The sequence below is a fragment of the Rhizophagus irregularis genome, chromosome 1 (assembly GCF_026210795.1).
Source record: "Rhizophagus irregularis chromosome 1, complete sequence".
In the NCBI taxonomy this organism is placed as follows: domain Eukaryota; kingdom Fungi; phylum Glomeromycota; class Glomeromycetes; order Glomerales; family Glomeraceae; genus Rhizophagus; species Rhizophagus irregularis.
Window position 1 is genome coordinate 6,612,460 of NC_089429.1, and position 26,356 is coordinate 6,638,815.

General features: G+C 25.3%; 5 protein-coding genes across 5 annotated transcripts; 3 read left to right on the top strand and 2 right to left on the bottom strand.

The window, feature by feature from the left end:
* Positions 1-3,024: 3,024 nt before the first annotated feature.
* On the bottom strand, positions 3,025-4,369 carry OCT59_001362 (uncharacterized protein; the record flags this gene model as incomplete). The annotated part of the gene is made up of 3 exons (XM_025329751.2): positions 3,025-3,756; positions 3,853-4,170; positions 4,307-4,369. 3 exons carry the CDS (start codon positions 4,367-4,369, stop codon positions 3,025-3,027), a joined length of 1,113 nt encoding a protein of 370 aa, XP_025181342.1.
* Positions 4,370-6,497: 2,128 nt separating this feature from the next.
* OCT59_001363 (uncharacterized protein) lies at positions 6,498-8,449 on the bottom strand (the record flags this gene model as incomplete). Its single annotated transcript, XM_066139513.1, has 6 exons — positions 6,498-6,552; positions 6,618-6,647; positions 7,040-7,105; positions 7,282-7,319; positions 7,720-8,076; positions 8,159-8,449. 6 exons carry the CDS (start codon positions 8,447-8,449, stop codon positions 6,498-6,500), a joined length of 837 nt encoding a protein of 278 aa, XP_065988911.1.
* A 4,782-nt stretch (positions 8,450-13,231) lies between these two features.
* On the top strand, positions 13,232-14,487 carry OCT59_001364 (uncharacterized protein; the record flags this gene model as incomplete). The annotated part of the gene is made up of 3 exons (XM_025325405.2): positions 13,232-13,242; positions 13,311-13,680; positions 14,062-14,487. The coding sequence occupies 3 exons, from the start codon at positions 13,232-13,234 to the stop codon at positions 14,485-14,487; spliced, it is 807 nt and encodes a 268-aa protein (XP_025181344.2).
* A 3,804-nt stretch (positions 14,488-18,291) lies between these two features.
* Positions 18,292-18,765, top strand: OCT59_001365 (uncharacterized protein; the record flags this gene model as incomplete). The annotated part of the gene is made up of 1 exon (XM_025310545.1): positions 18,292-18,765. One exon carries the CDS (start codon positions 18,292-18,294, stop codon positions 18,763-18,765), a length of 474 nt encoding a protein of 157 aa, XP_025181345.1.
* A 2,561-nt stretch (positions 18,766-21,326) lies between these two features.
* OCT59_001366 (uncharacterized protein) lies at positions 21,327-22,781 on the top strand (the record flags this gene model as incomplete). The annotated part of the gene is made up of 1 exon (XM_066139514.1): positions 21,327-22,781. The coding sequence occupies one exon, from the start codon at positions 21,327-21,329 to the stop codon at positions 22,779-22,781; it is 1,455 nt and encodes a 484-aa protein (XP_065988912.1).
* Between the last annotated feature and the right edge of the window lie 3,575 nt (positions 22,782-26,356).

A 26,356-nucleotide genomic window follows, 5' to 3' on the forward strand; every position in this document is an offset into this window, starting at 1 on the left:
TATAAAATTAATTTATCCTTTTTTAGAAACCAACATCCTGAATTTGTCCAGAATTTAGTTATGTCCAGAAATTGTCCAGTTCAAATTGTCTGAATTTTGTTATGTCCAGAATTTGTCCAAGTTTGTCTGTCCTAAAATTGTTCTGAATTATAATACTGGGCATATTCTGGACAGAAACTGGACATTACAAAATTTGAAAATTAAATTGTATCAAACAACCGGACAATTTCCAGACATATCAAATATTTTCTGGACTATTTCCGGACATTACATAGACAATTTCTGGACATTTATTTTTCTATCAATTTTTAAAATAATTTGGATCAATAAAAAAAAATAAATAAAATCAAAATAAAATCAAATGTTAATTGCTAAATTACATTAAATAGATTAATAAATAAGTATGTTTATTTAACTTCCCATAAATATATAATGTATTAATAATTAAAAGAGCTAAATCATTTAATTTTCTAAAATAATTTGAATCAATAAAAAAAATAAATAAAATCAAAATAAAGTCAATGTTAATTGCTAAATTAGTACATTAAATAGATTAATAAATAAGTATATTTATTTAATTTCTATAAATATGTAATGTATTAAAAATTGAAGGATTTAAATTTCTAACAATTTCTAGATCTAATAAAAAAAGTAAATAAAAAACAAAAAAATTAATGTTTTATTTAATAGAATAATTTTCAGATAATAATTTAAAGTTCTAATTTTCTGGCATTTTTGAAATAATTTATATTTAATAGTAAAAAATAAAAACAAAAATCATTTTTTAAATGTTAAATTGCAATTGCATTAAACAAACATGTTCATAAATATATAATTTATTAAATAATTAACTTACATTAAATAAACTTTATGCAATTAAAATAAATTATAATAATTGGTAAAATATATTGGAGAAAATTTGTAAGTTTATTTATACATTTTCTTTATTAATTTATAATATAATTATACTGTATATGTTATGTTAAAGTAAACTTCCATAAATATGTGATGCATTAAAATAATAAATTATAGTAATTATATCAATTATAAATTTTTATATATTTTTCTTTACAAAATTTTCATATAATATTTATAAAACATGATGTTCATATACTTTCATATATCAAATAAATTATAAAAATAATATAAATATCTTTTTATATGTCTGATTTTTATTGGATATTAAATACAATAAAAAAAATTTTTTTTGGTTAAATATACCAAAGCGCTAAAAGTTAAATTGCATTAACTTGCCATCAAGTAATTATTATATAAAGATAATACACAGCTTGTTGGATTGTATTAAGATGTATTAAATGGTAGAAGTTTTATACCTTTAGGATTAATAAATAATAAGATATTAACATTTTTTTGAAAAGATTTTTTTTGTATTCTTAAATATTTCCCAAATGCCAATAACTTCCCATATATTGATGATAGAAAGTAGAAACCACCATTTAACAATTTAACATATCTTGATGAGACAAAGCTAACAAGTTGTAATTATTTTTTCTATGATCACTGGATTATGATAAATTAATGCAATTTATAATATTTACATTTATAATGCTGACCAAGTTTACAAAAACGGACATAAATGTCCGTTTTATAATTCTGGTCAAATTTGCAAACCGGACATTTATGTCCGTTTTTATAATTCCGGCCAAATTTGAAAACTGGACATTTATGTCCATTTTATAATTCCGGCCAAATTTATGTCCGTTTTTATAATTCTGGTCAAATTTGCAAACCGGTCGATCAACGAATTTAGAAAAGATAAAAATAGAAAATTTCTTAATATTTTTTTTCTAAATAAACGTCAACTCAATAATTTTAAAATGAATAGTTTCAAGAAAATGTATTTTTGGGGGGTTTTTTGGGCAACCGCACTTCTTAATGCCTTCTCTTATTTCCTATTAATAAAAATTATTATATTTTATTTTGAAATTCATTTATATCTTTTTATCGAAGCATGATTCCAAAATTTGCAATTTATTATTTCCCATGGTATGCGGGATGTGCAGTAAGATTAAATTATATGCATATGGAATGAAATATTAGTGAAATTTTTTTTTTTTGTTATTAACAAGTAAACAAATAATACAAATTTATTAAAAAAAAACCAATATTCTTAGTGCATCTGCTAATTCAACAAACCTAGAACTATGATCTAGTGCTATTGTATGGTGATTTGGTTGAGACAAGGACGGGAAACAGGGAACATTTTAAAAATTGATATACGCTTTCCACTTAGTGAGTCTGAAGCCAAAAATAATCAACTGATTAGGGCAACATCGAATAAATGTACACGCTTAAGAAAGTTAACTATAAATGTTGACCCTACAAATTTGAAGAATTTTACACTATCATAGTTCATATTTTTATTACCTTTTTTTTTGCTGTACATTAAAACTTGTAAAATTATTTTTTACAATTAACGACATCACTTTCTTCACATGAATTCATCATTTAATTTCCATTCAATTTCTTTTGTGTAAGTTTTTATTTTCTAAACAACTTTTCAATGCGAAAATTATGATAATTTTATTCTGATCACAGTTTAATATAGAAAAAAATAATTAATGCATTCTTTTAGATATATAAATATACAAATAGTATATTTATAATATTAACATAACAAAAAAAAAATTATTTATAGGACCTTCGAGAAAGTTAATAGATAATGTTTCTGCCAATTTGGAAGCCTCATCTTCATTAATTTGTGATTTAATAAGAATTTGCACAGAATTATAGCATCAATAAGAATCATGCACTTGCACTTCCTACTATGAAAATTATCGACCTGTGGTTTAAACATTTGATTTAAAATCTTCTATATTTCTTTGAATTTATAAACCTTTACTTTTAATTACTTTTTAAAAATTATAAAAATGATTCAATTCATTGGTTGATTAAAATAGTAAATAATTATTAGGACAATACATATATTGGGATCATATATAAATATAAAAATTTTAAGTCACTAATATACAATATTTACAAAAGTCTAATATTCAGTATTAATTAATGGATAATGATTTCCATATTTGAAGATTCTTTTAATGTGTCATTAATTTTTTGATCATCATCTTTACTCTCATCATCATCTTTAATCTCATCATCATCTTTAATCTCATCATCCCCAAGGCTCTCATCATTCTCATCTTCATTTTTTAATACAGTGCTTGCACATTCGAAGAATGATAATTTTTTCATTGATACAACTATTATTTTATCATTATCAATAATTTGGCTGTGAGTTTGATCGCTAGAGGATAAAGTAGAGGATATATGATCATCAGTATTTTGAATAGATTTCACGGTCTTTGTTGACGATCCACCTTTACCCTCAATGGCATGAACAATTTCAGCATCGATGGTGATTACGTAAGATAGCAAAATGTATATTATGCATTTCACAGTCATCGATGGACCTTCTTCTAGAAGATAAAATATATCCAAAACAGCAAAAAGATGAAAGATGAAAGATATTATCAATCGTAAATAATTCCAGTACGTAACTGCTGTGAATAATGTTCTCTTGCTTCTAATATTTAAAGACAATTTAGAAGCATTTTTATTGGCATTTTTTAAAATAAGGATTAAACGTGTGGTCACATATATATCAATTAAAAAGTCCGTGACAATTCCTCCAATACTGTAAGGGGCAATATTAAGATAATCGTAATAACAAATAGATGTTTCACTTTCGGATACATATTCGGTAGTTATTTGTTGGAAAATTAGGTATGGGATCTATAAAAATAATTATTGATATCGATACTCAGTTATTATTTGTTTTTAATTTGTTTTTAAAAGGAGAAAGTATCAATATTTTAGCAGAAAATGTACCGTAAATGCAGTTCTAATTACAAATAATAAAATGCATATCCGTTTATCCCAGTCTTTACTTTTCATATCTATTTGCCTTATCCTCCATAATAAGAAAGCTGTTAATGATAATCTTGATATGATGTTTCCGATATACGTAATGTATAAAGAGGCAGCGCATTGAAGGATTGTAGGGACTTTCGGAGTCATATAAATGCCAACAGCCCCAGAATTGCGCACAATTTGACCAAAATTGAAAACAATTTTAAGAATACTTGAAGCGTGTGTTTTACGTATTTTATATGAAATTATCGAAACGATCATGTTGTGAATGCATATCTATAAAAAGGGATAAAAGTAGTAATCATTGATTAACATTTAACACCAGAGAGTTCTTCTACTTTAGACTCAAGATTGTTTTTTAGAACTTCTCTGCTTACTTTTTAATCAAAATTTTATTTTAAAATTATCTTACCATAATAGATGCTCCCAACAAAAAGCCAATATATGCTTGCGTCTGAATAAAATTGATTTCCATTTTTATGCTTTGGATGAAAAAAAAATAATTGTGGGAGAAGGTGGAGCGTTTCTTTTTAAATTCTAAAATTTTATTCATTCATTTCTAAAAAGGATTAAATATCCAGCAAAATGTACACATTCATTTTGGTCATTTTGGTCTAATATTAAAAAAATTGTGTTACGTAATCTGGAAGTATATTGTGCCGATCCCAATTATAAATAAACTTAGTATTATATTTAGCCTCAAATCAAGAAATTTAAATGGAAATGATAAATTTTGATGATCATTTTCGTCTCTGTTATTTCAAATTTATCATCTTTGTACGATAAACAAATGTAATTAAGCTGCAGTATGTCTAGTTAAGTTGAACAGCTTCTCTAAAAAGAATTTTTAAAAATAATTGAAACCAATAAAATGATAAATGGGCTTTTTTCTTACCGAAAATTAGCGTAAAATCAGCCAAGAAATTCAGATTGTTCAACATACCAGGCATTAAAATTAATATTGTAATAAAAAATTTATTAAACCTAATTAATTTGTATTTATTAAAAGAAAAAAAATCTAATCTAAATCTCTGTTTGCCGACACCAAGTATTTAAGATTTACATAAACTTCTTTCCGCATATGGACATTACCGACTAATTAATAGAAAACGGGTTCTAATGCCAACTAGCAACTGAAACCATAATTTTATGTTTTGGTCAGTAAGAACCGAAATGATTGATTTCGTGTTTTTATTCTGCATTCATACTAAACATTGTTAGTTATTGAGGTTAATTTTTTTTCGGCAATAGTATTTTCCATTTTGTAATATTAACCGATTTCTGAAAACAATTAATTTCCTATTTCAGAAGTAGTATTGTCTGACCGGTCGATCAACGAATTTGGAATAAAAAATTGATTCTTAGAATATTTTTTTTTCCTAAATAAAACGTCAACTCAATAATTTTAAAATACGTTTTTATTAGCTAATAATATTATATTATATATACACAATATATACCGTCTATCACACCCTTCGTTTATTTTCTATTATTACATTTTATTTATAATTCTTATATATCTTTTTATCGAAGCATGCTTCCAAAATTTGCGGAGTTTATTATTTCCATGGTATACAGTATATGTAGTAAAATTAAAATTATATGCATACGAGAAACTCCCACAACAAGTAGAGATTCGATTCTAAATCCGTCCATTCGGATAGTCCGCCTTAAATCCGATCCGAACCCAGATAACGGGATACATAATCCGTTAGATAATCCGTTATCTAGGTAAAATTCGTAATTTCTGCTCAAAAATTGTGTCTAGATTTTATTTTATTTTATTTTATTGGTTATTCTTTCTTTCTTTCTCTCGCTTTCTTAGTTAATAGTTTGTTATTTTTTTTAAAAAAAAAAAATTTTTAGCACGTATAGAAATAAAATTTTATAATAATACGCGTTTTTTATTTATTTTATTTTTTTTTAAATAGAACTTTCATAGAACTTTGTGCAACTAAGTTAACTCTTTTCTCACTAAATATTGTTTGGCAGGTATATATTATGTTCATAGAGTGTAGATAGATTAATCAAAAAATTATATTTAGATTCAAAGAGATAAATTTCTGAAACTAAATTGTTAGATAGAAGGTTATTTTTTGTAGGTAAAATCCTAATTTTAACAAAATATTTAACAAAACGTTCCTTTTATGAAAAAATATATACACAACAAAATATAACGTTATATGAAAAAATAAATATATAAATATATATACATACAGTATATCGGTATATGCTCATAAAGTTGTAAATTGTAATTATACTCGTGTGCGGATTTGTTAATAGATGAAATATACAAAACTTCAATATATTTAAGTCAACTTATTACTCTATTTATTTTATATCGTACACATCCAAGGATGCTTACGATAATATTATACACTAATACACATGATACGTTAAGGAATGCTGGATCAGTCACATACAGGTACTACCTGTAGAAAAAATTTGGGAAATAAAAATTATACACAGTATTTTTTTTAATAAAACTTTATTTTTAACTAAATGCAATACAAATACTATACAGCAAATATAAATCAAAAGTTTGTCCTATAATAAAAAATAAATTTCAACACTCAAACATTTTGTCTAAAAAGTTCTGAACGTTAATTCAAATATTCAAATACCCTTCCAATAATTCTGGATGTTAATTTCAAGTCTCTAAATATAAAAAAAGATGTTCTTGAATAATAAATACAAAAATTTAACAGCACTTTCAAAAATACCTTTCATATGGGCCGATCCGCGGAATTGACCTTAAAAATCGTATAATCATCCATTAATTAATAATTTATAATTTAAAAACTATCACAAAAATGATTGGATGGGCGATACTATCACGTGCATAAAGAATCATATTATAAACGTACGTGAAATTTCAAAAAATTTATGTATTTTACCATTATATTATTAAATCATGCAAAATTATGCTCAACTAAAAGCTCTATTTTGAGTGTAATTTAATGATAATATTTTTACAAAAAACGGATTTAAATTAGCTAAATTATTTATTTTTGTAGTATAATATTTATTTTTCTCAAAAAAATTATATCTTTGTAACTTATGTTTAAAATTAGGTGAAATTATAACAAAATAAGGGTTTAACTAAGGTGATTCTAACAATACTAAAATAGAAATATTTATTAACAAGGGGTTAGGAAAGTCACAAAAAGTTCCCCCACTCTCTCTCTGATTTTTGAATAATAAAATTTGCCTAATTTTGAAATAAATAAAAATTTTTTGTTATTACTTAGATTCTTTAATAAAATATGATATAAACAAACAAGAAATAAAATCACAACAAGTTTTGTCTAAAGTCCCAAACTTTTACAACTTCTTACAACTCTACTGAACGCCGAGAACTTTTAGAAAACAAAAAAAAATAGTTACCAACTATATTTAATATGCAAATAACGTGAAATTATCACCTATACCAAAAACCCATTGGAAACTTAAAAACCCATTAGATTTCGCGCTGTTTATTTGTATCTATGGAAAATATTTTTATTTCAAAGTACAAAAAAAATTTTTTTTTAACCGGTCGGCATCATATAGATGATCATGTAACACAATTGAAATAGGAAGTTGTGGAATAAATGTCACGTTTTTTTAATAAATTTTATAAATCCTTAATTTCAGCCGATTCTGTAGATCGGCCCATATGAATATGTGTTCTTATTTTAAAAGAATTCTGATAAGATTTTACGTTTATTGAGAAAAAAATTATTTGTATTGTAATTTGCATCAGGAAACAATTCGTTATGTCAATGCACGTCATTTGACTTGTAACTTCTAAAATTTTTTTTAAAAAAAGCATAGAATATCTACATTATATACTATGTTTTTTATAGTAATTGATTCTACTTCAGGCAGAACGTATATCATGTCCAAAACAGCTAGAGAATGAAAGACAAAAGATACGAATAGTCGTAAGAAATTCCAATACATAACGGCTGTGAATAACGATCGTTTGCTTTTAATATTTGTTGAAACTTGAGCAGCGTTCTTATTAGCGTTGATTAATATTTGAACTAAGCGAAAGGGTATAAATATATCGATAAGAAATTCCACGGCAATTCCACTAGCGCCATAAGGTATAGGAGTAAAAGAGTCAACAAAACAACCAACTAAATCAACATCAGGAACGTATTCGGTAGATGCCCGTTGAAAAATAAAATATGGAATCTGAAATAATATTGGATTATCAATTTTTTTTTTTCTTCTTCTTTTTTTATAAATTATTAATAATTATTAATAAAAAACTTACCGAAAGCGCAATTTTAATTGAAAATAATATAATACTTATCCATTTATCTGACCCAAAATTATGTACATTACGTATTTGTCTTAAACGCCATATCAAGAACGCTGATAATGATAATCTCGTTATAATATTTCCGACTATTATAGTTCTCAGAAGAGCATCACATTGAGTGTACGTAGCTTTTTTTGATGTCATATAAAGACCTAAATTTGCTTCCGAGCGCACAATTTGAGCAAAATTGAAAATAATTTTTAGTATATTCGAAGTATTTGTCTGACGAGCTTTGTACAGCATTGCCGAAATGAACAAATTGTGAAAAGACATTTATAAAAAAGAATAAAATATTAATATTTAAAGAAATAATGTATATCAAATAAAAAGAATTACCATGATAGATGCACCCGACCAAAATCCTATATATGTTTGAATCTGAATAAAGTTCATTTTGTATATTTTGTATAGAGATTTCTTGAAATTTTTAAAAGACTTTAAAATGCTTATATAGAGTGGTACATAAAAAATTAAAGTTCTTATATTTATAAAGAACAAGAAAGTTGATAAGAAATTCTTATTTAAATCTTTTAACAGAATAATACTAACGAATCAAAAACTGTAAATTATTATGAATTGTATAAATAACAATGAACATTGTTACCTGTTAAAATTTTTGACGTAATACAATACTAATACAATTACAGTCTAACCTCGATATACCGATATTAAAAATACCGATATACTATTAAAAACTTGATATACCGATAAAATTTTATTTTCCCACTATATGTGAGGACATATAAATATCGGTATAACTTTGATATAACGATATTTTCTAAAAATTTCATATATGTCCCGACATATCGTTATATAAAGGTTTGACTGTAATACAATGAAAATCATCATCTTTGTTTTTAAAACAATGTACATGAAATAAATATATTTAGACGAAAAACAATATTCATTTATGGGTCGACATTGAGACATTCAGTTGCCTAAAATTGAAAATCTATGAAACCTTAATACTCGAGGACCCTGAATAAAAAAAATTAAAATTTTTTTTTGAGGAGTTTTGTCGTCAAATTTCCTTTTAAGAGGTCACGTGTATAAAATTACTTCTTACTATATATACAGTATTATAGAGTCAGTACGGTTGATATTTTTTTTTATATAACGTCCAATCGTCCAAATAATCATGGACATTGGTGTCCAAATTATCATCACTATGGTAAAATGGGCATTGTGGTTATTTGAACATCAATGTCCATTTAGTATATTAAAAAAAAAAACAAAAAAAATTTTTATTATGGTACGGAAATTAATCAAACAGGTTTTTCAAAATCTCAAAATCGTACCATACTCGAATATCTAATCTTAGAAAAGATGAACAAGATTTATGTCGTACATATTGTTGGAGTTTTATAAACACATTTTATCAAATTTTCGTCATACACTTTATGTTTATATTTACCAGTTTATCTATTTCCCAGACAAGGTTCACTTATAAAATTTTTTATTCAGGGGTCCTTACTCAAGTCGGATATTAAATGGGTATTAATATTATCTTCCATTTACTAATTTACCGTTCCCGTAAAATTTATATTTTGAAAATATAATTTAAGGATATTAAAGAATATTAAGAAAATATAAATAAAATTTCATTGATTTTTTAATTAATGCACGATTGCACGGTATTTCAAATTAATATTTTACAATATTAAAAATTATATTGAAATTTGATATATCATATCAAATTACTATTAATATTAACTGAACTTGAATGAGCATTCTTCATTTTGTATAAATTTCATAGAAACATGAACTAAAATTCATTGATATAGATAGATATTATACAAGATAAATAAGTTCTTTCAATAGGATCCTAAATGAAAAGCAAAAACCGCGTTTGGATCATTGCAAAATCTTATTGAATACGATATGTATGCATGAAATCAGCTTCAGTTATGATTTAACGAAAAAATAATTGATTTCGCACATTCAGTTCGTATTTAATTACGGCCGATAGAGTATCTTGTGTATCAAAATTTCATATGATCAAACACCGATATAAGTTATACCAAAAAAAATCTAATTCGATAAATTTTTATATAGATATTGATTATTATCTTGTCGGATTTGATATTGATTATTTTTTCTCATATTATTTATTTATTGTTTGTATTATTTATCATTTTATAATTCCTTTTGTATTTATTATTTAGTTTTTTATATCTATTCATCTTGTTGATTTTTATCGAATTACAAAATGTTTCTGCTTCCTTAGTACTGTATATCAGTATTTTAGTGAATAAAACATGGCGTCGAATAGCCGTACCTAACGTTATTGAAATATTTTTCTTATGCTTTTTAACAAGGATCACGTGACATGACTTATACAATGTTACTGCGCATTTTTTACTAAATGGCCTAAAGGATTAATCGACTAAAAATAACATTAAATTACCTTTAACCCGTATCACACGAGTTACATCGGCTTTGGTTCACCATCCCTATAAAAATTTTTCAGAAAATTGATCACATATTGGAGTTTTTCTGGAGAACAATGAACATTTATCGGAATTTTCCCCAGAAAATTTTTTATAAGGCATCATAATGGGAATAGCTAACAATTTCGAATTTTAATCCGTAAGTAGGGATGGCAACGGTCACGGTCATTAACCGATTATGACCGGTCATGACCGTGACCGATATCGGTCGGTCAAGACTTCTGACCGACCGTTTGACTGACCGTTTGACCGACCGTTTGACCAACCAAATTTTTTTATGGAAAATTTAATAAAAAACGTCGCGAAAACGTTTTTTTATTAATAATTAATTAAAAAAAAATGTTTTTTGCAAACGTTTTAATCATTTTAACAAAAAACGTTGCGAAAACGTTTTTTATTAATAATTTAATAAAAAATAAACGTTTTCGCACGTTTTTTCAATTGCCTTAATAAAAACACTGCGAAAATATAAAAAAAATGATCGGTCAAATGGTCGGTCAAACGGTCGGTCGGTCGGTCAAAGGTTCTTGACCGGTCATGACCGACCGATGACCGACCATGACCGACCGTTGCCATCCCTATCCGTAAGTACATTCCTTTTAAAAGAATATAATACTGTATTGTCTTGAAATTTGAAATTAATAACGTAGTATTTTGTTTTTATTTTTTTTTAAAAAAAACAGGAAAAGAAAAATGCAAGTAGATTTTAATAATATTCTGAAAAGGCTGTCAAATCATTTTACGTAAAAATTTGCTTCCAGCGTCGCTAAAGAAAAAATTTTTTAACTAATCATACAATATAAAAATTAACGAACCTCCCAGTTTTAAGCAATTGGTTACGTCATTAGCTACTTTTTAGGCAATATCACTAATTTGTATAACATCGTAACCATAAGTAGTAAGTATATATCGATCAAAATTGTGAAGCTAATTATTCGGAACATTATTCTGTAATCTGTATCACTTTAAAAAAAAAATCCCGGCCCAAAAGACATTAAGGGATAATTAATTTGTTTAAAAAACGTTGCGAAAACATTTATTCTTTGGCTATATTTGATCTACTATAAATGCATTTTTATCATCAATACGAGAGATAGCTGTGCCTTATCATTATTGATACTTTCGTCAGACACTAAAAGTATATACAATAATGATGGTTGTGATATTTGCAGTCATATTTTAAAATTTTTCGTTTAAATAAGCCTTCTTTAAAAAAAAATGAATAAATGGTGGTAAAAAGTAAATGAATTACTCTTATATATTGGTTTTTTTGCCAATAAAACAAATGTGATTTATTTATTTAAATAAATTACAAAAAATCAAAAATTATGATTTTATTACAATTTATTACAATATGAAAAAGTGTTATTTATCAAAAAATTTGCGATTGTATCAAAAAATTATAATTTAATATATGGAAAAAGTGCGATTTTATCAAAAAATTACAATTTATTAAAAAATAAAAAATGTGTAATTTTGTTGAAAAAATTACGATTGCATTAAACAATAATAAAAATACAACATTATTAGATAATCTTTATTATTTTTTTTTTATGATAAAAAATTGTGCAATTTCATTTGTAATAATCTTATTTATAGTTACGACTAGTGCTAGAATGTGAATTCCAATTTTGATTGTAAGTGTTGTAAGTGATGATCATCTTCCAATTTCTAAAATTCATTTCTGTTTCGTTCAATGTTATCAGTTGATATTGATTTATTGAAATTGAAATTAAATTGAATTTGAAATTGAAATTTATTTATTAAAAAACACCCTTGCTTTTTTAGAATATAGCGTAATATCATAGTAGCCAATCACAAAGACATAACTAGCTATCGTGATCTGTATATATCTGATATTGATAAATAAATTGATAACAATAGAGTAACACATAAATTTTCATTGTTTTTTTTTTTGTGTTATTTGTGGAACATGCGTTATAAAATTTTTTTATGATATAAAAAATAATATATATACATGTGCGTCAGCGTCGGCTGACAGCTGACGTATAACGACTGGCCTAGTAATGCTGGCCAACCAACTTAAGGCATTATAATATTGGGCAATATTGGGCCGATAATGTTGGCGGCATCTGAAGATAAGCCATCGATTATTATTTATAATCTAAAATCATTTATATCACTACTAAAAATGAGTATGTGTTTTGATGATCATTTCATCGGGTCACTTTATTTTTAAAAAATCTAAAAAAAATTGTAACACTATATTTTAGAGAGCACGACAGATTACCGAATAGGAAAAAGCTATGATAAACTTTAAACAAAAACATCGTCATTGATAACTTGTACTCTTGTACTTTTTCATTCTTAAAATGATTTCATTTTTCTATTCCAATCTTTCGAAAGACGTTTCCTTAATTTTAAATGATGCTGATGATTATAATGTCACTATTAAAGTTGGAGAAAACGAAATACCAAAGAATTTCGTGCGCATTCAGTAATCTTACGTGCTCGTTCTCCTTATTTTAAAGGTGTTCTTTCATCCACTTGGATTACAAAGAAAAATGATATGATCATCTTTCATAAGCCAAATATTGCTCCAAATATCTTTGACATGATTTTAAGGTAAAACATTTAATTTATTATTTATTGAAAAAACATATTACATAAATTTATTTCTATGTATATTTTAGATATATTTATTTAGGCGAACTGGACCTGACAGAACAACCGGGTGAAGATATTCTTAAACTTTTAATTGCATCTGATGAGTTACTTCTTGAAGAATTAGTTGAATATTCACGAGACTACTTGATCAAACATCAACGAAATTGGATTCAAAAAAATTTTGTTCTTATTCTTAATACTGCATGTAAATATACAAGTTGCAAGACTTTACAAGATTATTGTTTTAAAATAATTTGCCTTAACCCAGAGCTATTGATTACTTCGGATAACTTTCTCTCATTAGACAAAGATATTTTTTATGACCTACTTGAACGAGAAGACTTATTGATTAAAGAAATCGTTATTTGGGATCACTTAGTATTGAACAGACCCATGGTTTGGGAAATGAGAATTACGATTTAACTGTTTCGGTAAATGAGAAGTGCGACAGAAACGAATGGAATAATGAGGACTACAAAGCATTGAATAAAATATTACATCAGTTTATTCCTCTCATTCGATTTGTGGATATTGCTTCTGATGATTTTAATAATAAAATCAAACCATATAAAGATATTATTCTTAATCAAATTTATGAAGAAATTGAAGAATTTTATGATAAAGATACCTTTCCTAAATAACAACATTACCACTAAGAATAGGAAATTTTGATTCAAAGATTATTAAACCAAAACTCGCAAAAATAATTCTTAAATGGATTAATAAAGAAGATTTCTGGATTTCACGTTATAAATTCAATCTTATTTATCGTGGTAGTATCGATGGGAATCATTTAAAAATAAATGTAAAGGCCAAGTAGATAGTTTAGTTCTAGTTAAAGTTAAACAAGCAAGTAAAATATTTGGCGGATACAGTTCTATTGGATTTAACTCAATTGGAGACAGTCTTTTACGTATTTATAATGGTAGACAACGATTTTATTATTCATCAGATAACTTCATCTTTTCGTTTGAAAATGAAGAGGATACTCAAAATATGAAAATAAGTCGTGTGATAAAATACGATAAAGCTATATACGATTATTACACCATTGGATTTAATTTTGGTTTTAATTCATTATATATAAATGATTGTCAACACTTACAAGCTTATAATCTTTACCATTATTACGAAAATAATATAAATACAGAAATGGTTTATAATATTGAAGAAATTGAAACATTTGTTATAGTTAAACAATAGTTCTATTATTGTTCACAATTTTCTATGCAATTTGAAATTATTTAATAAATAATCAATTCATTTAGTGAATTACTGTTTATTTATTAGTCTGAAGTGTAACGAAGGACTACATACTGTTCGTATCGGCACATATTGATGTGCAATGATAACTGCGCTTCGGACTTGTTTCTTATGAAAATTTACGTGAACTTGTGTAAATAAATGTCAATGATTTACCTGACGCACGTCTGAATTTTTGGCACAGTTTACGTGGTTGTCAGTGTTCTTTTTTTTTATTTTTTTTTCGTTTTAGGAACATTGTAATGTTTCTAAAACAAAAATAAGATGTAATAATAAAGAAATACCGTAAAGTCCCGATTATAAGCACCCCGAATATAAGCACCCCCGGATTTTTATATTACCCGAAAGTAAGCACCCTTGACCAACACTATGATAATTTTGGCCAATACTACAATATACCAAATATATAAATTTACCCAAATATAAGCACCCCTATAACAAAAAAAGGTTGCTTATATTCGGGACTTTACGGTACCTCCATTTCACCCAATTTTAAAGTTTAAGAGGCTGTTCCTAAAAAAAAAATAAGGAAAATGAACGTTAGTAACGTTAGTAACGTTCCTAAAACAAAAATAAAATGTAAAAAAAATAAAAAGAAATATAAATATCTAGTGATCACAATAATTTATTTTATTAGGTTTTAGGCCTAGGGGCTTGATGGCTTGCATATTCCAATTTGGAAATATGTTTTTTCCAGTGAACATGTTCAATGTTTGAAACGTTCGAAATGATCAATATATATATTAACGCTTAAGGATGATCTAATGACAGTTGTTTCAAGCGATTGTAGTAGAAGAATAATAGTTATCCTTAATCAAATGAGTCTTATGTAAATTTTATTATAAAGAACGCTCTTTATTTAAAAACTTTAGTGATCATCTATCGATGTGTCATATGTGGTTTGGTTTGTAATGCCGACTGCTGATTTATCAATCCATTGATGACTTTTGATGTGGGTTGTGGGATTATACTTTCATAATATTTGTTACATCAATGAAACTTAATCAGAAATCTTTTATCGAAATTTTTCACACAAATAAGCCTTTTTCGCGTAATATTCGTTTGTACAGCGTTTTTACCCGATCCAAGTATTTACAGTAATTAATTGGTAATAAAAAAAATTGTTATTGTCTCTAATTTTGGCAATTACATAGATTTATAGTACGAAAGTACATGTTCAAATATTTTTTACAAACAATTTGAGCGTTTCTTTTCAATAATTAAAAATATTTGAAGGAGCTATATATACTATTTATCGAAAGTTATAATGTAAGTGAGTATTCTTGCAATTTGTTATATATTTTTCGGTACAAAAAAAAAGAGAATTAAAGGAAAAAATGTTAAATATTACAAAATATGATTTTCTCATCTTGTTCTACATTTATGGCAAATAGATTGATAAAAATTCTGACTATAGATACAAATCGGAACACTAACCTTTTTACTCATAAAGCGTAACATCCCGACCAATAAACAGTAGAATGGAACCTTTTCAAAAGAAATAAGATATAGATAAAAAGTAACCCTTTTTTGTGTCACTATCAGATATTCTATTTATTTCAAAAGTACAACCATATGATCTATAGTATAATTAATTTTACAAATTTTTATATTATGAAATCTCTACAGAAGATACGGTAATTGTTTTTTATAATCGTACCGATACCGGGAAATTTTGCCACATTTAACAAGAAATAAAGCTACAGTTACAAAATTGCAATGTTTCTTTCATAAATTAATAAATTTTAATTAAAAATATTATAATTTTATTTTTTTTAAAAAGAAAACAAAAAAGCAAGTATAAATAAGTAAAACCAAAGTTTATGTATAAACATAAATAAAAAAAGCGGTGGCTTAGTTGTGCCACTGATGTGGCTTCCTGATGGGCCATGATACCATCATCAATTCAAAAAAAATCACTATCATAGCCGATCAGCGGCTCAAAGCCACGTTATACTTTTTACTATGAATTATCTAAAAAACATACTGCAATCAAATAAAAGTAGTTATATCAAAGCCAATGGGCTGAAAAAATTTTTTTTTTGGTTAAAGTTAAGTCATAACAATAAGTTTTTTTCAATGGTGAATAATTTATAGAAAATTTCTAAGTTTACACGGGGTGTTTGTACACGGGTCATATAAATATAATTTTTAATAGACTAATTTTTTGTTTTTTAATTTGAAATTGAATGCTACCGACATTATACTCTTTTACTTTTTATTCTTATTATATTACAGATAAATATATGTATTTTCACCTGCTCTGCAAGTTTACTTAAGGCATTAAAGAAGGTTTTGAATGCCGTTTTAATCTACTAATATGACCCGTGTTTAAACACGCCGTGTACAAATAGAAATTGCCTAATTTATAAAGTAAAAATTATTAATATAAATTGATCATTGGCTTTTTCATGACAATTACTTTTTTTAGAAAATAAATATCAATTAGCATCAAAATAATAAGAGAAATAAATTGCCCGACTAAATCATATGCGTGATTAATAAAAAAATTTTTTTCCTCCATATCCTCCATATACAAAGTTTTTAAAATAATTTTTTTGTAAATCAGATCAGATCATTTTATTTCGCATTAAATATTTCATCTTAATAAGCCACATATAATCATGTAACAAGTCTATGTAGTGCGATCAGAAAAGTTTCCACACATATTACTAATTATTCTATTTAGAAAAGATATATATACACCTTCAAAATCCTTACTTTCTCAATTTTTTTCTTTATTGAATTTTTTTTCAACTTATCATTTATCTCCCCACCTTGTTTAATTAAAAATGTGTTAATTATACAGAAAAATAAAACTTGTGTTAACTTACTTCTAATCTTTATAAGGTTAACTTAATCTAATTATAAATAAATATACCTTGCTTTGGTGGTTCAAACGACTTCTTTAATAGACTGGTATCAGCAGTTATAATTTATTTCTTAATGGAAATAAGTAAGTGATTTTGAAGTTTTTATAAACACCATTCATATCATTTATGTCATGTAATGTCATCTATGAGTTTCTATAATAAAAGGTCTACCAATTCTGGAAGAGGAATCAGTATTTTCCTTCATTAAAAGTTATAAGAACTCTTATCATTCATTCATTCACTTGCATCATTTGTTTGATCATTTGTTTGTTTGTGTCATTTCATTCATTGCATCATTTTATTCACATTTCTAACACTTACATTTTTTTTATTTTGTGTGTATATAGGCAAGAAATTAAGACTTAGTTGCTATCCCTCTGATCATTCAGTTTTTGTTGTTGGTGATCTTGAATCAGTAAATAAAGATAAATTCAAAGAGATATTCAATTCAATTGTACAAAATCAAATATGATGCCATGTTCTTAAAAAATTAGATAATAAGTGAGTATAATTGTTTTTTTTAAATTGATTGTAGAATTTTTATAATTTTATTAATATTATTATTATTACAGATTTGGGCTTATTCACTTTAAATCTAAAGACATTGCAAAAGATTTTTATTCACGTGTACAAGAAAAAACTTTCAATATTCATGATAAAGAACTAGGAAATGTTGAAGTATATTTTCTACCTTCAATCATAAAAAATTGTAAACGAAAATATAATGATGATGAGGATAATCAAGTACATTATAACTTTAATTTTAATAAACAAGAAAACCAACTGAAGGCGGATATCATTGAAAAAAGTCAACAAATAAATAATTTGAGAGAAAATATTGCAGAAAAGGATCGCAAAATAAACAATTTTGATGGAGGAAATAAAAAATTTAAAAGAAGAAATTACAGTAAGAAAACAGCAAATAAAGGATTTAGAAAAAAGTTATTTAACTCAAGATCAATTTCAAGAGTTGGTCAACATAGCATTTTCACCAAATACCTATTCTAACTTTATTAATTTGAAAACCAAGATTAAATTGCTTAAATTAAAGGAATTTTTACCTTATTATGAAAAAGAGAAGGAAAATTTTATGAAGTTAGTGTCCAAGGCAAAAGAACATGTAGGCAAAGAATTAGAGAAGTTTTTGAATCTTCTACTTGCCCAAAATGAAAAGGTAGAAAAAAATCAAGATGATGTTTCTTTTAATAAAGGTCAATTAAGTGCTTACAGGATTATTTTACAAGAAAAGATACCATATAATGAACTGGAAATTCTTTTAAACAAACACAAAAATATTTTGAAATTAGAAAGCCAATTACACCTCTTATGGGATTCCTTTATGTAGTTGTGCAACTTATAATTTTATTATAAATAATTAAAGCTCCTTAGAATTGTAGGTGAAAAATAGTTAATAACAAACAGTTATATTCATTGTAGCTCTTAAGTAATATTAATAATAAATCAATGTGGTATCTATAATATTTAGTAAATACACAGAATTTTTTTTTGTTCAGAAATTAAAATAAGTGTAATATTACAAATAAATATAGATAACATAGAAGCTTAGTTTATTCTGATGTAACTATATTTATTTCATAGGTAAATCAAGTAAACGTACTATACAAAAAAATGAATTTACATGATCAACTATCATGCGAAATAAAAATCTACAGTTTATTATATGCTAAACTAAATTCTAAAAGAGAATAAATCTATTTAATAGTGTTTTGTAAATAGATGACGATTATAGCTTGATTCATGGATTCATGGACATATCCCCTCCCACAAAGATTACACCAAATTCTTTCTTTGGGATTGATTCATCAATTTCATTGATCAATCCTCCTATTTTTTCTTCTCCTTCTTCAATAATATTATTTATATCCATCCTTATGGAATCAAGGTCTCTTTCAATAACTTCATTTGTTATAGCCTTTTGAGCTTTAGTAATAATAATTTATGTGATCTCGAAATTAACACTAACACCTATTTTATTACAGGTTTTAGTTGATAAATTGACGTCTCCTGAAAATATGAAATTTTTGTCTAAAGAATATTACCTTTATTTCCTTTACTTCAATTTCATCCTTTTTTACTTAAAATTTGAAGATGTGTGTTTTTGGCAGCACCGGAAATATATGAATGGCTGAAATTCTTTTAGTGTGAAATTCATAAGCAACATGCTCTGAATATGAACGTTTTGAGCAAAATTCATCTATTGAATAAATTTATTCACATTTTTCTGACTAAATAATAAATTTCGTTTCTACATCAATTATCTCCACTTTATGTAAAAAAAAATTATTTTAAAATGCGAAGTAATACAAGTCATGACCCAAAATAAAACCCTGTAAAAAATCTGATCCGTGTTTAATCTTTCCATGTTTTTTCCGTGAATGTATCATTTTCATGGAATTAATAGCCTTAAATCATGGAAATTTTCATCTCGCTAACGTGGATATCCGTGAATGTATCATTTTCACGGAATTTTTACGGAAGTCACGGAGAAATAATGGAAATATTCGGATAAAAATTTTTTATAGGGAAAGAAAAATAAAAAAAAATGAAGTTTTAATTATGATATCAAGTATAATTAATTACCTTTATTATAATATCATAAATTTTTTAAAAAAAAACTAATAAAATAAACTACAATTAAATTTACAAAAATTGTTCCTTCAACTTCAATTTCTCTAACATATAATGTAATTTTTCAATATTAACTAAAGCAATTTGTGCATAAGTGAGCTGAAATAAATTGGTAATAATATAAAAACATGCATATTTGTGTAATTATGTAAATAATAAAAGAAATTGTAACATGTATCAGTATCAGTTTTACTTACAATCTGACTTTATGATAGAGCTAGTAATTTTATTTGATAGTTAAAAAGCAAGATTTTTTTAATTATAAATTAGTATATTTTGATTTAGCTACATTTATATAAATTCCTCCTAAAATTAAAGTATTGAAAAGATAGTTAAATTAATATTTTAGATGGTGAGTCTGATAGCTCTTATGATGAGAATAATAGTTATTCTGACGATGATGAGCGTTGTGACTTGTGACCCTATCAAATGTTAAAGTGTGGCAACTTTGGTCATTTAAATGTAGAAAATATTATTAATAAAACATAAATACAAATTAAATTTAATTACAACCACCAAAATTTTATTGTCTACCTGCCATGTGCTGCATTGTAAACAAAATAATGATCATCTGATCATACAATATAGCAACTTGTATCTTTTATTTATTGTACATATGATGTAAAAACTACAAAGTACAAATGACGTTAAGGTTAAGCTTTCGTAGGCTAGAATTATTTATTGCTCTAGGATATAGAATCGATTTTACTTATCTATCTCTTATAAATTAGTAGTAAGCTGGCGCCTTCTGTTGGCGTTGTTCTACGTGCTATTTTGCTAATTTCTTTTCATTATCTATGCATCTCAATCAGTTATTTGACATCATATAATAAATGTCTAAAACAAGGATTAGACAGAAGATTCCAAAAAATCAATTAAATTTCACAATTAATATATTCCTCTACGTAAATTAATCAAGAATTAAGAGTACAAATTATTCATCAAATTAGTGAAAACCTCTAACTATTTTACCTTTCTTTTCTTAGATTCGATATCCAAGATCCTATGCAAGTCGCAATGTGATACAAAATGTCTATAGTTCTGATTGGCACAACAATAATCTTAATTAAAACTTTTTCACATGATATTTATAAAGTAACCACAACCAAAAATAGTAACCATGTGATTTTTTTGTTTGTAATACAGTATTGAACGTAAAACTCAAATTTTTTTAAAAAAAAAAAAAAAAAAAATTCCAAAACTCTTAACTTTTCATTTTTTAAAATTAAACCTAAAATTTTCAATAATATTAACAAAATGCCTCAACTTTTCGCTGATTGTCTTAACGAAGTTATTGAATATTTAAATGATGATAAATATAGTTTACATTCATGTTTATTAGTTAATCGCCTTTGGTGTCAAGTTACCGTGGGAATTTTATGGAGAGATTGTAATAATTATAGTATTTCAGATTATAGAACTTTAATTAATTGTCTTCCAGATGAGTCCAAAAAAATTTTAAAAGAAAATGGAATTATTATTTCTACCTCACATCAAATTTTCAATTATGCAATATTTTGTAAAGTTTTATCAATTAGTAAAGTTCATGAAAAAATTTTTCACCTTCTTGAAAATCAATATAATCTTTTAGTTGAAGATCTTATCAATTATACACACATAATAGTACAAGAAATATGTAAAATGTATATGAATCAAACCTCTTTAAAAGTTTTAGAATACGTTCAATATTCTGATAGTATAACTTATGATATTTATCCTAGTCCTAAAGGTTTCTTAAAAAATCTTACAAAATTAACTTTTAGTTCAAATATTTCTCCTGAACTTCTTATTAATTTGACTCAAACATGTCACAATTTGTTCCTTTTAGATGTAATAATTATTTATCATATTCCAAAGGAATTAGTTGATTTAATTACCATTCAGAAAAATTTAAAATGTTTTAGTATGATGATACATGATGGACTGAAAGATGAAATCGATTCAATTCCATTGTTAACGATGGAACTTCCTAAAACTTTAACTAGATTTGTTGTTGTTGGAGAGAATTATAATATTTCATTATCATTTCTAGTAAATTTTACAAATTTACAAGAACTTGAAATATCATTTGATTTTAGTGAATGTATTGAGAGTTTTGAAAAATTACAAGATGCTATTTTCCCACAATTACAAATTTTAATAATTAAATATGCATGTCCAAGAATGGAGTTTTTAATAAAATTTTTAAAAAATAATGGAAAAAATTTAAAAAAAATTCACATAGATGTTGATGATTGTGAAAGTGAAATTAGTGAGGATAGTGAGAATAGTATTAATTCCTTGAATTTAACAATTGCTAAATATTGTCCAAACATCAGAAAACTTTCTACTGGATTTAGTGATAAGGCATTGGAAATGTTAAAAATATTATTTAATAATTGTCAATATTTAGAAAGTATTAAAATTTGGTGCGGAGGTAGATTTTTGAACGAAAAGGAAGCATTGGAGGCAGTTTTAGAATATTCAAAAAATATTTTTGAAATAATTTTACAATATGAATTTGACGTAAAATTTGAATTACTTCCAAGTGAATTAGAGTCCTTTTTTATAGATTGGAAAAAACGTATACCACAAAAACCACTTTCTTTTGTGATCTTTGATAGTGAATTTTGTAAAAATGGATTAGATAAAAATGTTGAAAATATGAAAATCATTGAAAAATATATCAAATTAGGTGTTGTTAAGAATTTTGAAATTGATGATTACTCATGAATTATGTAATTATTAACTTATTCAAGACGGAAGTTGCCGCCGTACTACCAATTATTGACTTAGACTTGTATTTTTTTTTTTGTAAATCGAAAGAAACATTCTTCTTTATTATTATATATTTTAAATCTTATCTATATATATTTTTGAGTAATACTATATAAGAACATTTTTAAATATAAAAAAAAATTTAAAAAAATACAAAAAAAAATATAAAGGATTTATATTTTTATATGTGCATAAAAAAGATATTTCTTTTTTTTTCGTGTGTCTAATGGATCAAACGTTGTTTTCTTGTATTTTATATCTCAATACGTGTAAATCAGCGATTCTTTAGCATATCCGTGTTTAGAAGTTGGAACGCTACCATTTGAAGTAATCTCACTTTGATCTATAATGAACGTAGGTTAAAAAAGAAATATAATAAATATATTTATTGTTTGTTAATACAATAATAAATTATAATTCCCACATTAAAAACTCGTTGAATAATTTTTAACTACTTTTGGACTTCTTGTGATCTTGTCACGCCACTACGCCACTTATGGTTTTGTAAGTAAAGAAGAGGGATATCACAGAAGTAAGCGTCATAAGTTTACCGCGAATAACCAACATAAATCACCGCGTATGTAATATGCAAATCATTTTCATATTAAAAAAAATTCGTGTAACCATATTTGAGTCACTTCATTTTATGATAAACCGTCAATTTTAATATGTAACTCCCATACAAATTAACTTTACTAGTCTCTGAAGTTAATTTTCCATTTTTTGAAATTTTTTTTTTCTCTTCGCATATACGTTAAAAAATGAACTTTTTTTGAGATCCTTTTAAAAGTTTGGATAAATATATAGTTTTAATAGCAAAAATATATGTAATTTTGCAAGAGAAAAAAGATTTTCTAAGGGTTTAATGGTAGTTATTCAGGTAGTTTTTGTATAAACACAAAAAAATTGATTTTTTAATAAAAAAAGAATTTTTACTTCAATAAATTTTAATGAGAATCCTTTAACTAATAATAAATATTTTATTTTTAGGTGTAACTTTTCAAAAGAAACAGCTTTTATTAAGTTAATAAGGTCGGTCACCCAATAAGATTTTTGTTTATTATTGAATTTATCAAATTTTCTCTATTTTTTAATATGAAATAATGATAAAATTTTATTTATTATAGGAAAAAAAGAAGGGAAGAGTATTATTACTGTATTATTAGATTTATTTTTGAATAATATATTTGTTTTAAATTAAAAAAAACTACAAAATTTTCGTTATTTCTAGTAAATCCACTTTTGTCCAATCATGTTTTAATATTAGATTCCTATTTATTCCATCACGAAATTTTTTTATTTTAATATTCAAATTGTTTTTAAATTAGAAAATAGTTTGTTTTGTAATTAAAATCATTGAAATAATAAAGAATTTATAATACTATTATACAATATAATGAAAAAAAGGAAATTTTTCTTTATAGATTCTGGGTTTATTTGAAAATTTATTTGAGTTAATATTTTTTTAAGCTTTTTTTTTGTTATAAAATTATATAAAATACTTTCTGTCTTAATTTGGAGTTTTAAATTATTTGCTATATTTGACAAATTTCAAGTTTTTCTCATTATTCCTTATTTTTAGCAAACAAAATGTACCAACTTCTAGTTAAGATCCACCTTAAAAAACAAAAAGTATATGAAGAAATTTTTCAACATACTCTTAGATGTTGACAAAAAGTATTATTTTTTATATTTAGTTTGAAAGTTATTTTATATAAATGTGATGTTACATTTGAACTGCATTTTTCAATTTTTATCAAATTTAGGCCGGCATTATAAAATTGGCCAGAATTAAGCAAAATTTGGCCAGAATTATGGATTCGAAAATCTCCAATAAAATTTATTTTAGCCGATTTTGATCTACATACATAAACTATATAATTAATAACTATACGGCACCATAATTTTTAATATGGCTATCATAATAAGAAAAATTTGCCCTTAAATTTTATTGCATGCGCAGTGATTGTTATTTTCTACATACTTATCGTTCTATGTGTTGAATTAGTATTATTTCTATTTAACCTGTAATCACTCATAATGTAATGTGGAATTTATAATATACTTTTAACTTGTGTTCCTTATTATCAATAATATATTAACAATACAGCATAATTCCATCATCCCATTATAAATGATACATCATCATACCAGGGCGTTAAGCGTTTTGCGTTCTGAAACTGATTATCATCCAGTGTTTATTTGTATTTTTACAGGGATTAAACACCAGAGTTGAATATGGGTTAAATATGGCCTTTGTAACATTATTAAGATGAATTATTTTTATACTATCACGATAATATAAAGTAGTTGCGAAGGTCAATTAATTTTGCCCGAATTTAGTTGGTTATTTCAAATAATAATAAGCACACAATAATAAATATGATAAAGCGAAATTAATCTTTTAAACATTAGGAACCTTGACATTTGTTAAATAGCCTAATAATGCCTCAAAAATAATTATAATTTACAGCTCATACTACACGAGAGTATACAAAGTATATTTGATATCTTTGATGTTACAGTTATTAATAATAATTATGATCAATCAAAATCAAATACTAAAATGTCCAAATGACAAAATGAATTGGGAAGTGAGAATAACACATTACTAGTTATCCAAGCAAGTGAATAAATAAAACAGTTTAATTTACATTAATCACTTAACATAAATAATAAACTCAATGGGACAGAATGATCATAGATAAAAAATAGTACTCTTCAAATTAATGAAATTCTCAAAGTTCTATGAATTAGGCAAATAGGCAGGGATGGCAATAGTCACGGTTATTAACCGATCCCTGACCGACTGTTTGACCGACCGGTATGACTGACCGTTTAACCGCCGGTCATTTTAATCAAAATGATTAAAAAAAATTATCTTATTAGTACAATGCATTTAAAATTTAAATTTTTTTTTAAAAAAGTACTCAATAGATATTCATTTTCTAGCAAAATAATCAGTTAAACGGTCGGTTAAGCGGTCGGTCAGACAACGGTCGGTCAAATGACCATGACCGACCGTTGCCATCCCTAGTTGCAAATCTGATAAAAAGCTCTTCATCACTATATCACTATATCGCAATATCATTATATTTCTTGATAATTGTGTTTTAAAAGTCTCCTTATCATCAGGTGCGTTAATAATATCTCACTATGATGTTTTATTTTATGATTTACAAGGATTTATTAAATACTGTATATTAAAAAAATATTATTCGAATGAATAAAATATTCAATAATATATTTATGTGAATAGTATTTTTATTTTTAAATGATGTTAATCTTGCATAAATTATAAAAGATTGTAATATCATTATTATTTCTTCTTTATGTTTCTATTATTATTTCTATGACTTTGAAAATTTATCATAAATAGAAATATATATCCGACCCTATCCTGATTATTGTAATCTATTTGAATTTTTATTCGAATTGATTTCAATAAGTGGCTGTTTTATTTTAGATACATATATTTAAAGAGAAATATATCTAAATGTGTTAAAATTTCTTAAATCTCTTGCATAATT